Source organism: Phallusia mammillata, chromosome 5 (assembly GCF_965637545.1).
Source record: "Phallusia mammillata chromosome 5, kaPhaMamm4.hap1.1, whole genome shotgun sequence".
In the NCBI taxonomy this organism is placed as follows: Eukaryota; Metazoa; Chordata; class Ascidiacea; order Phlebobranchia; family Ascidiidae; genus Phallusia; species Phallusia mammillata.
In genome coordinates, this window is record NC_137256.1 from 1,966,668 (window position 1) to 1,978,866 (window position 12,199).

Consider the following 12,199-nt stretch of genomic DNA (forward strand, 5'->3'; position numbering starts at 1 on the left):
ACAAATAATTAATCTGGATAATAGAGAAAATAAACTCGATTTCCACGTTGAAAGGTATTTAAGTTACAATTTTATAAAGCGATCAAATAAAAACGTTTGGCCAAATTTAAAATATTGGAAAACGGTTTTATTGACAAATTTTCTTTATTATCCTACTTGAGATGTAAATTGTCAAAAAATGTATCCTTGTTCACCTTATTTCATATTTATATTTCATTATTCCGCCACCTTATTTTCAATATTCCCCCTCATTAGTAAATTTACCCCGGAGAAAAAAACGTATTTTTAGGGAATAACTTTGCCATTAAGTTATCAACAGTATATGGTTGTAGCAATCCCGTACCTCATATTTTAAAAAAATATGATGATAAAGTTATTTCTTACCCGGTTCTATATTTATGACAGCGTTTTTAGTCGCTCGTATGAAAGGAAAGCCATCATGAGTTTGACCGTGTACAGCCATGTGAAAAGGCTGGTTCGGAGGCAGGAATGGGTCGACTGTGTATAAGTAAGGTTGGGATGGGTCACGTGGAGATGAGAGATCCATGGACTGAAAACAGAAAGTTTTTAGGAAACATGTACAAGACTGATTATACTTTTAATATTATAAATTCATATTTTTCACAAAACAATTAGTATTAAGGTCAATCGAAGCCAAATTTATTTGCATTGGCACTTTGTCACACGTTATCGTTTAGTAGACGTTACATAAAACAGCAAGAACATAAAAAAACTGGTTTATCGAGTTAAGATTATCTTATGCCTTATGGCATCTAATATTTAAGTAATTTTAACCTAATAAACTATTAAAATACTGTTTGAATTTTCTTACATGTATTGGTCTTCCAGCAATATCCAGTAGATCCAACTGATGAAATATACCCGGGGCTGGAAGGCCAGTAGCGTTGAGGAGAATGTAGGTGTCGATTCCTGCGAAGAATATCAACAAGTTTTTGAAGAGTTTCGGACAAACTTTTGTCATGGGTTCGAGTCCCACCACAGGTTGGATTTTCTAGTCTTATATCTGGTCATATATGGTTATGCTTAGAGACAGGTTCGATTCGCTTCTAACGCCTTTAATAGGCCAGATGTAGTGTAAGGCTTTTGCAAAAGGCAAAAAAAAATATTTAATTAAAAAAAACTTGACAATTACGATTGTTTTGCAACAGACAACGACCAACAAGTGCACAAACAAACAAACAACCCTCCTCGTGGTATATGAATCGATTCTATATGGAAACCATTCCACATTAAAAGTTACAAATACATTCCTGGTAACTATTGTTTTAACATAAACAAAACTACCAGATAACCTTTATATAGTAAATACTTCTGTTGTAGACGATATAATAATCGCTGTTGTCATCATCAGTGCAAGAATGTGCAGCTATAGAATGCGTTCAAAATACAAAACTATTTGGCATTTGTCAAGCCCCTTTAAAATACTAGCTATAATGTTTTTCTATGCTTTCTTTTGTTAGGAAATCACCTGCAACTGGCTGATATTCGGTGTTGAGCCAATCAAAAGTTGGTTGACGAGCAAAACGTGCTTGGAAATCAAGAATACTGAGTCCTGTAACACGGAGTGTGTGTTCCCCGGTGCTGTCCACTATGAGGCGCCATTCACCTGCAGAAATAATGTGTGGAAATGTTAAAACGTGTAACAGTGATGTACTGAAGTTTCGGTTGGCCAAAACATTTCGGCCGAATATGCTGTTTTGTCGATCTTTCCGATTTCAAAATTTGCTCGGAACCGAAATTTTTGAGTGTAAGAAACTAATGCCAAAACTTTCAATATCGCCAATTTAAAACTTCATCAATTAACTAATTGTTACATCCAGAAAACATGAGCCACGTTGTCAGCAAATTATTAGGTGTTTTGTTCAGCTGACATATTGCAAAACATATTGTGGAGTGTCATAAGTGAGTTAACCCGCGTCAAAAACACAAGATTTAATGAAAACTATTTTTTCAGAAACAGTCGATGTCATTTTACTGATTTGTTAGGTCACGCAATATTTTTTTAATGTTGCAACTAACTTATTGAAGCAAAATCGTGGATAATTTGGATAATTAGATGTTATGCTTATTTTAGCCCAATCCTGGATAATTTTAAACAATGATTTAGTCGGTGACTTTGAAACACTATACCTGGTTCAGGCTCCTTCAGGTTAACGATGAGAACTTTCTCGAGATTCAGAAGAGTTTCTAAACCGAATTCCTCAGCGATGACGTCACCAACGGGGGAAATCAAGGTCAAACGTCGGCCTGACAAAACAACCAAGCGGTTAGTTGTGATTTTTAACAAAAAGCTGGCTCAAGCAAAGTCAATTTTATTGGCGCAGTCACTTTATCATCACATGCCCATTGTTGAGCGGTTACGTAAACAGCAAGGACACCGAAAAAACGTAGGTTATCGAGTAATGTGTCCTGTTACTTGAATGGGTATTTTTACAAACTTGGTTTCATATGGAAGATATTTCAATGCTGTATTTTGTGGATGATATCTTAATAAGATTTTTTTACACATTTGTACAAAGGGAATGTTTGTTTATGTGCCACAGAAGTCAAGGTCAAAGCAAAGTCGCCCAAAATATGTCGGCAAACTCACCAGGTCCGCTCACTGATATAGTGATCTCCTGTAGCTCTGGATCAAACGGAATCGTCCACTCGTGCTGACCTGGGGCGTCGTGATCAGCCGCGAGCAAAACTACTTTGTGCGCTTGAACCGAAACTTCGATGAATTTCACAACCTATGAAAAATATGATAAATTATGGTCTAACCGAGAAATGGGCTTTGTGTGTTAAAGCCTAAACTGATTCGAGGCTTAAAGCTAGAATCCACGCGACACACAAAATAAAACGTAGCCAAATTCGTCCGTATTTTAACAGTTAAACAAACAGAGTACAGTATTGCGACCCTGTTCGAAACAAAACACGTGTAAATCCATGTGCAAACAAAATATAACAAAAAACCTTCTGTCTCATTGAATTGTTTTTATTTTTATCACCAACTAGAATTTTGTACGTAAAAAGTGAATCTTGTACAAACACACATTCAGCCAATTGTTTTCGTAGTTGTGACGTAACAAACACAATCAACTGTTATAAATTCAAATCACAACAGCAATAGTTTGTTCAGGATTACCTCTGAAACATCGTCCTTGGTGATGAGAAAAACTTGTCCAGAACTTGTTGCAGCAATCTTCTCATAAGCCTGATACCCAACATGATCATCGTCCTCGCATTTGCCGGTTAACACGAAAACCACCTGAACAAATTGATAACTTAGCTTGGTACTTAATCAATATGCAAGATAAATTTTCGAAAAGTCCCATTTTAGAAGGTTTGTTTATTAGTAGTATTTTATAAACGAACAAAAGCATTTCTGAATCTAGAAAGAAAAAAATACGGCAGGCATTAAGATCCTAAAAACACTTCCTTTATTTCTGTAATCAATCAAAGAAGAAATCTACGCAAAAAGTTACTAGTTGCTGTTAAATACGTAGCAATGCCTCAAATTAATCACATATAAACTACTGAAATCAATCAAGTATAAACATAGACCTAGCGAACTTGGTGTAAATTTGACTACGTTTAAACAACTTTTTCAAAAACTTAAAAAATATCTGTCCCCTTTGGGCACAAAAGGTGGTTACTGAATCCTTGCAACTTATAGATTCCTACCTGACTCTGTTTCCTTTGTATAATCTGCAGAACTTCGGGAAGTTGAACAAAATCTTTCGACCGGGCATCAGTGAAAACGTAAATGAAGGAACCGGGTAAAGAAATAAGCAGTGCCTCTCTGGGTTCAGTAAAAGTTGTTTACTTCGTTTTTTTTATTCTGATCGGTAAATAGGGTTATTTCGGAAAAGAGTTAAACTATACGACTAAGTATGTTTTTCGAACATCAGGGAGTCAGTTTACATAAGCCGCACAGGCGAAACCCAATTTCCGAGCATTTTCACGTAGTCAACCATATCAGTCTCGTATAAATATTTGCAAAGTAAATAGTTAAACAGTTTTACCAACACAAACTTAACATAACATCAGGTTTCAAGCATGGCAACCATTTCAGAAAAAGATAAACAGTCACGGGTAATGAAACGAAGATGATTTAACGACCCACTTTAGCTGTGTAAGTTGCAAACTTTATGTGTTGGCAAAATTTGTTATTTCAAATTATGAAAATATGACACAAATAAAAGTGGTAAAAAATTATGTCTGCACTGTTATGAACTCCTTGACCTCAATATAATGGGGCATCATATTACTGGCGGTCAATGAGAACAGTTCAAAGTGAGCTAAAGTGGTGCACCATTGGATTGTTGGTGCAGTACGGACGGGTTGAGTGCATTCACAAGAACCTCAAATCAATCAGTTGTCCAAACTGGAACTCACCTAATGGCTGTAACACTCATTTCAGGGCAATCGCCTCCTCCTTGGACGTAAAGATCCTTCAAACTGCGCTGGAACGTATCAGGGTTGCTGGTTACGATCGTCGGCCCAACAACTAAAACAAATTAGGAATGTTTTTTATGGTTGAGAAGTTGTTGACTTGCCCTCGACCGCTTATGGCAACCGTGTTAACAGGGTAATGCTTGTGCTGACGTTTCCAGTACGTTCATTTGTGGTTTTACACAACTCCAGGGTTAAAGGGTAAATAAATGAGGTCAATAGGGTCGCTTCTGAAAGCAATTAGCTTGAGTATTGATATTTGTATGACGCACATGAAGCCATGCAAAAACACTACATATTTTTAAAAGAAAACAACGCCAATAAAGTTCAAGAACAAGAACAATGGCTCAAGTCACCAAGTTTCTAACCAGGCCCAATGAGTTTCAAAACCATCCAGACCAGCTTAAATAAACAGTTTGCGAAGAGAATTAATCACATTGTGATGTTGGCACGCGAGGTGTTTCGTGCTAATGTCTTTTATGTTTAACCAAAAATGAGTTCAGTTTTTTTCGACTTTCAGAGCAGCTATGTCAATATTCGGCTGTCAAATTTTTTGTTTGACACTACACAAAAATCACAAACAACAGTCAAAAAGTTTGAACTACAAGGCAACTACGATTAGTGCTAGTTTAATGGTAGTTTGGTTTTCATAGATCCACTTCAAAGCAAGTGAAAAAAATAATTAGGGGACGAATAAATTGACCAACAAATTGATACAACTTACTTAAAACCTAAAGAAATTAAAAACATCGTTTACCTGGATCATGGAAAGGAATAAGCACGTAATTGTATAAAGGCTTCTCCTGCCGACTCAATGTTGTGTTGAGAATCTGTCTCGCTCCAGCGATAACTTGTTTTAAATCGTCCCACATGGAGCCAGTAACGTCAAACACGAACGCCAGTGAAGAGGCCCCAGGGGTGATGTCCTTAAAATTGGGGCTGTACGTGTCTCCAGTGATGTCACCCTTGATCGTGCCCCTAATATCGGGTTCGGGTCTTCTCCTTCTCTGTGCCAAAGAGGAGCAGGAGAAGAGTAGGAGGAGTGAGAGGAGAACAAAGATCGGCGAAGATGATTGACTTCTCATCTTAAATTGTCAAAGGTAATCCAGTCGACACAAATTTGCATGTGACGTTTTCTCTTTATCGTAAAGCAATTATCCTAATCCTGCATTTTGTGCCTATGCCATCCGCAGCCTTAAAAAGAAACAAAAGTTATGTCTATGTACTAACCACTATCGATCGAGTGCATTTTCTCTACAACAGAAAATAAACTTTAAAGTTAGCTTGTAAGAACATACGCGACAGGTTTACATCAAATACACAAGTCTGCAAATTTACCGTTAAAGATCAACTGATAAACCTTGTTACAACAAAACTTCTAAATTCAAAAATATTTTAGTCAAAGGGAAATAAACTTGAAACACAATGACTTTTCCTCCAGCTTAGTTTGAGCAAACACGCTTTAAACTCTGTCTAATCGTCACCTTCGTGTAAACTAACAAGTCCAAACCCGACCATTATGTTGGGAACCATCATCCCAACGTTATGCAGCTATCTACAACGCAAAATAAACTTGGCTCAAACTAATTTTTTAGCTGATCCGAATATACGCGACAGATTTCCATCAAATACATATTCCAAATTTAGCTCAAAAGATTACCTGAATTTTAAACCTCAGCGTTTGTACGATGCTCCAAGCAAATTGTCGTTCGTTACTTGTTGCGGATACTTAACAAATCGACATGTTTAAGGTCAAAACTGAAATAAATCACTCAATGCAAAAGAACTCTGTCTAAAATAAACCTTCAAAGCGTTCAAACAACCTTTGCCAAGAGCACGGGGCAAAAACATGCACAGAGATATCCAAGATATCAGACATTCCACTAACATATTCTCTCTACTATGTGTTAATCGCATTTTGCAATGCTTGTTGCGTATGCAAATTTAAATCGCCAACTAGACACTATTATGGCAATCAGTCAAACGAATGCTGACCACAAATGATCTAATGTTTTTTTTACAACAGTTTGGAGTTACGTAGTAACTCTGCAAGTAAACTTACTGCATAATTTGCAAAGAATAAAAATAAATAGGGTTTTACAAAAGTCCCAAATTCTGACAAGCTGAGAACGACCAAAAAGGTTTTGTTCTAAAACTTACTAAAAATGAACTTTTAACTAATAACTTTAAGTACTTCTGCTAATAAACTTTTTGTACAGAAGGCAATTCAAACCAAATTTTTGCATTGCAAAATCTTTGCCTAAATACAAACGAAAAACAACTTATGCAATCGTTTTCGAAATTCTGCTTGTTGCCCTGAATGAAAACTGTTTTCTGAAGGTGCGAGATTTTATTATCCGACATCAATCAGAAGTTGTTGAAATTTGAAACGGAAAACAACAACAAAATCCTGGAAAAACACGACTGCGTATCCACGAAAGTTTGCCATGGACGTCAAAAGGGACCACAGGAAACCTGACTGCACAACTTCCGACGTTACAGCTTAAAAACACTGGCTTAACTAAATCCACAATGTTTTCAAGTTGAAAACTTTCTCCTCAGGTAAACCCTGTCCAGGAAACCCTCAATCTAGCAAGACACCTAAACTTCAAACTAGCATGAAAAACTTTGCGAAGAGAAAAAGTTACTACAAGACGAGATGCCAGTCGAACCCAGCTTGCCCCCGATGCAAAAAAAACACAAGTTTGTTTAAAGAATTAGCGGCCCCTTGCACAAGTGGTGGACGGCAAACAACACCTTGACTCAAGACGGTGTCCTGGGGAGAATTCGGGTCGAGTCGATGTTTACGACATGTGAAGCTTAAAGGAAAACCGAACAGAATATAAACTCGGTTTTGGCAACACATGGCAAGTCGGGTCATACGATAATTTTAAACAATAAGTTTCGACTGTTAAATTAGCCAGTTTCAATTTAAGCTTAAAGAATTAAGTTAAACAAGACAATGCAACGTTGTATGTTTGAACCAAAATTACCGCAAGGTTGTCCAATTAGAAAGTCTTGGGTTAAACAATAAGTTTCAATGGATAAATTAAAATTTTTAGTTTTAAACTCACTGCAAAAATACAAAGTAAGAAAAAAAACAAGATGTACGTTTAAGCCAAAAAATCAAAATTATCGCAAAGTTTTCCAACAAGAAAGTCTTTGTTTGTTTTTTCTAGATGCCATTTACGCGAAAAAACTAAACTCACTCGCTTCAAATCAGAAACACTAATTAGCTGGATTTGCAGTAAAGTTGTAATTCTACACTCAGGCAGGCCCCCTTTAACTAATGAGTCATCCACTATTTTGGGCCACAAACCGAATTGGCTTAACTCGATAATAACTTGTCGATTGATGCCCTTTGAAACAATATCAACCTGCAAAGAGCGATCAACTGATCCAGATGGCTCGAGATGCCGGAACACTTTAAGCCATTTTTCCCGAGTATTGACCAAATAAAGATGACGACAACCTCCCTTGAAATACTGCCAACACTGTCTGGCGACAAATGTTACTTGTTTTGTTCAGTTTGTCTGATCCATGTTCCAAGCAAGTTGGCGAGCTCAGTCCTAGTTAAAAGGAAATCACATTTGTTTGCTGTAAAGTCTGCATCCCTCGTGGCCTAAAACTTTGTTTGTTTCAGAAAGACTAAAGTATTGGCGCAACCAATTCAGAATACAAAATCCAACAATCAAACTATTCGAATAAACAATTGCTGCATGCCTTACTGTTTATGACATAACAATACCTCATCCAATCTGCATAAAAAAGCTTACAAAATGCTGTTTCTAAACACGTTATATTCTCTCTACAAACTGTGCAATATTTTTACTGACCTTTTAGCTGAAATGTTTCCTGACTTAAATGAGAACAAAAGTAAAATATATTCAAACTAAAGCATATGTTAAATTTGAATTAAAATGCAATTGAAGAGAACAATTATAAACTGCAAAGCAACTACAAAACCACAGGGCAACCTACAAAACCGCAGGATCTTGCAAAAGTTGCAGTGAAAAAAGCCGGTTTCCCCCAGACAGAATGCTAGTCTGGGCCTTTGTTCCTATTTACCTAACTAGGAACAAAAAATCTGCAATCCTAAATGCGCAAAGTTAAAGAAATAAGCAATCAGACTTAACCTGATGAAAACACACTGCGCTGGTCCTCAAAACTCAACTATCCTAATTACAACTACTAAGACTTTTGATACCGATTAGTTATCTTGTGGATTAAGATAAAATACAACCAGGTTTTCCGGCAGAATTTCGACTTTGCACGCTTCAAAACTTCCTACGTCTGGTGCCACCGGTGCGCGATCGAGCGTGTCGGCACCGATGCGCACGCACACACACTTACGCATGCGCAAGCACACACGCGCCAGCTCTTTTGGTAGAAGATTTTTTTCAGTGACAGACTTTTCTTATGGTCTCCAGCTGTGTGGTGGCAAAGGGAGAGACTGCTATGAAAGAGGGCCGACTAATAAATGAAAAAGTCGGGACCTTGCCTACATATCCCTCTAAAACGCTATTGCTCTTCTCATCAAAATATTGTGTCATGGATTTGCGTGCAAGCTGCACAAGAGCTTGATTTCTTGGTGTGTTTTGGGCATTGTGGCGATGTTTTGGCTTTACTCCAGCTAATAGTCGTGCCACTGGCTTGAAGCCGATTTTAAAAAGCAACTGACAGCTGAAACATCTTAAAACTCCAGTGAAGTGTTTCACATAAGCTACAAAATACGTGACAGTATAAAAGGGGGAAAACATCAAACAGTTTTGAGTTAGACCTTAAATGCTCCCCTTAAAAATGACATTATGGCACAATAGTCAAAGCATTTGGTCGCACTTCTGAAAATCTGGGGGGTTTTAAGCCATAAAACGAAGCAAATATTGAGTAACCTCATTTACAGATCTTTTGGCTCGTGTCCGATAGCGCCACCGTGTGGCAACTTAACAACTTACGAATTTGATATTCTTGATATGAAATCCTTAAATCTGAAACTTTGATTCCTTGACGCAACATGGAAAATGATTTATTAGTTGAAAAATGCTACAAGCTTTATTAAAACGCATTTGTCACGTAAAGCAAGATATAAAACGTTTAAAGCAGGTAAAATCCAATCAGTGAGCTGCAGGTACAAAGTGGGAAACATTAAAACATCGATTCTTTTCGGTGACAACGTTCCAGATGATGAATTCGCTTTTTGAATAGAGTTTCCTGTGCAAAAGGCTAAAAATTAAAATGTGTCAATAAAAACATGCAGTTGCATATACGACACTAGTAAAGATTTGGACACAACTGCGTATTAATGGCTTTCGTTTGACTTAAAAGTTGTCTGATTTGAAATGTCTGCACATAAACGTTTGTTTGACGTATATAAAACGATTTCGTTCCATCGTTTTTACAACAAAGCAAAGAAACAATTCCACTACCCACAGCGCGCTTTCGATTATGCTGTTATAGAATGAATGTTTATTTGCCCAAATAAAAAGCAGAAACGACGTTTTTAGTTGAAAACTGAATCCATGCCCCCAGTAACATTGTTTGTGTCGACAAAATAAGAAATTCAATAAATATAACATGTTACCTTTTGCCTGCAAGTGTCCCCATTTTGGCCTGGTACTCTGTCTCCATCTTGAAGAAGTAGTTTGGTTTTAAAAACTTGTTGAATCCTTTGCTGTTCAGTCAGATGAAATTAGCGCGTAGCATTTTGATGGCCAGACACCATTTCCGGATTTTTAAAAAAACTCAGAAATTGCGTTTGGACAATCAGAAAGCCACCGCCCTATTGTGACGCATAAACCCGATTGTGACGCATTAATTTGCTGTTTGACGAAACACAGCGGGGGGAAGATTGGGAGGGCGAAAAACTCTTTCACATCGCGCTGAGAATTCCATTGGTTCCTTCATGGATGACCTACCGCACATCGAAACTGTAAAAAGACGAAAATAGTTTAAAAACGTGATTGCTATTCTTAGAAAACATTGAACAAACATTTTTCAGTAATAACTTGCAACGCTCAAATCAGACTTTTGTGGTTGCTAAAAAACAACATTAAACTTTAAAAATTACGTGAACTATTTTAAGGAGGGCTTGTGCAAGAGCTAGCTTAGAGCGAAAATGATAATTTGTAACAAAATTTAAACAATATTTTAAAATCAACATATCAAAGCACAAAACTGTATTAAGAGATAAATGTGGTGCACAATTTTATTCCCTTTTTTCGTTAATCACATAATATTCCACACAAATTTACAAAACTTTGGAATTTAAAAAAAGTATAAAACCAATATAACTAACTTTGACTTAGTAAAGTTTGCGTGTCCTGGTTTACAAAATACTTGTTTCAGTTAAAAAAGTTTTGCTATAATTTTGAACTTGCGAAGTTTAGCCCATCAGTAAAAAAAAAAACAAATTAGAATTTCTTACCTCAAAAGCTTGTGCTTGTTGTTGAATCAGTTCTTGCTGGTAGTGAAACCAGACAACGAATGATTCAGAACTGATTTTGTTCCTTCTTAAATACCTTCAACTCCCGCTTGGTTATTGCTTATACTGACGCTGCGTTGCATTTTGATTGCAGCCATAAATCAGCGCCGATCGCGCATTGTTTCTCCCTTGTTCTTTTGTTGTTGTTAAAAACGCGCTATAGAACGCGAAGACAATGGGACGACGAGAAACTTCTTCTGGAACTTGTGCGCGCGGTCGCAGCAGGACATCGAGAAACGACGACCGCGTTTAAGCTTGTTTAATTTCAGAACGCCGTCATAAAAGAGTCTTTGTGGGCGTCGCGGCGCTTCTCGCTGTTGGAGAAATTTTTCCGGTCATCGGTTTCAGCCTCCTCCCATCGAAACAGGATGAGAACTAGGTTACGAGCGATTCGTGACTCCCGCCGATTCGATAAAACAATCGCGATTATATTGAACAATTGACAGCAGCGGATCGAGCGGTCTTGAATCGTTCAAGGTCGGATAAGGTCACGACCCCGATGATCTTTTGTTTTGTTTTTTCTACAAATCTGTAAAACTGACTTTGAGTTGTCATTCACGTTTGAGCCGGTTTGCCGTTTTTAGTTTGTTTATTATTTATATCGCTTTTAGTATGTTTGTTTATATAGCACCGCTATTTTTTGCAATATGAAAACTTAAAGTATCGTGGACCGTTAGGCCTTTAAAATCAATGCGCTTAAAACGGTCTTTAAATTGCAGTAGAAATTCGCTGATTTAAAACATCATTTAGCCCAGTTTTACCCAGATGGTTTTTCCTTTTTTTTTCTGTCGTTTTTTTACCTGAGAATAAATTTCAAATGAGTTCGTTCCCAAAAAAACATATCAAATCAACACTGATTTAAAAGTTCTGAAATTTATTTTGAAAAACGTTATTATTATTAAGCAAAGCAAAGTTTGCCGTGTTTATTAAAACTTCCAGCAGCGTGATTTAATTAATCCTGTTTGGCAAATGTTTTACTCAACAGATTAACCCTGTATTTACGTCATAATCTAAGCTCTGTTTACGTCACAATGAGCTTATATACACGTGATTCAAACTTATCAGATCGGAGCAAGGAAGTGTTTTGTTTTATTCTCGTGCGAATTTCAAACCAGGCAAGTTTGAATCAAGATTATTTTTATCCCTACATCCGCGTTTGGGAAATTTATAGTTTTCATGACTTAAGTAAATTGTCTCATACTGGCCATGATTGAAATGTAACGGACGTAAGAAAATTGGGTCAAATAAGATGAAATTGTT

The 12,199-nt window shown here is 36.9% G+C and overlaps 1 protein-coding gene and 1 long non-coding RNA gene across 3 annotated transcripts in view; both read right to left on the bottom strand.

The window, feature by feature from the left end:
* The window catches only part of LOC145230713 (hemicentin-1-like), a 71,750-nt gene extending 66,100 nt beyond the window's left edge, over nt 1–5,650 (bottom strand). For both annotated transcript variants that reach the window (XM_080096222.1, XM_080096221.1), the window contains exons 1-9: nt 5,216–5,650; nt 4,402–4,513; nt 3,688–3,805; nt 3,149–3,271; nt 2,612–2,753; nt 2,152–2,268; nt 1,490–1,627; nt 833–930; nt 385–550 (exon numbers count right to left, since the gene is read on the bottom strand). In XM_080096222.1, the coding sequence (XP_079952348.1) occupies nt 385–550; nt 833–930; nt 1,490–1,627; nt 2,152–2,268; nt 2,612–2,753; nt 3,149–3,271; nt 3,688–3,805; nt 4,402–4,513; nt 5,216–5,543 (1,342 nt within the window). In that variant the 5' untranslated portion in view covers nt 5,544–5,650. The remainder of the gene's footprint in view (nt 1–384; nt 551–832; nt 931–1,489; nt 1,628–2,151; nt 2,269–2,611; nt 2,754–3,148; nt 3,272–3,687; nt 3,806–4,401; nt 4,514–5,215) is intronic.
* Nucleotides 5,651–9,468: 3,818 nt separating this feature from the next.
* Nucleotides 9,469–10,897, bottom strand: LOC145229346 (uncharacterized). Its single transcript, XR_013860422.1, has 3 exons — nt 10,883–10,897; nt 10,040–10,385; nt 9,469–9,669 (listed from the first exon to the last, which is right to left on the bottom strand). It is a non-coding gene; the product is annotated as an uncharacterized LOC145229346 (long non-coding RNA).
* Nucleotides 10,898–12,199: the final 1,302 nt, after the last annotated feature.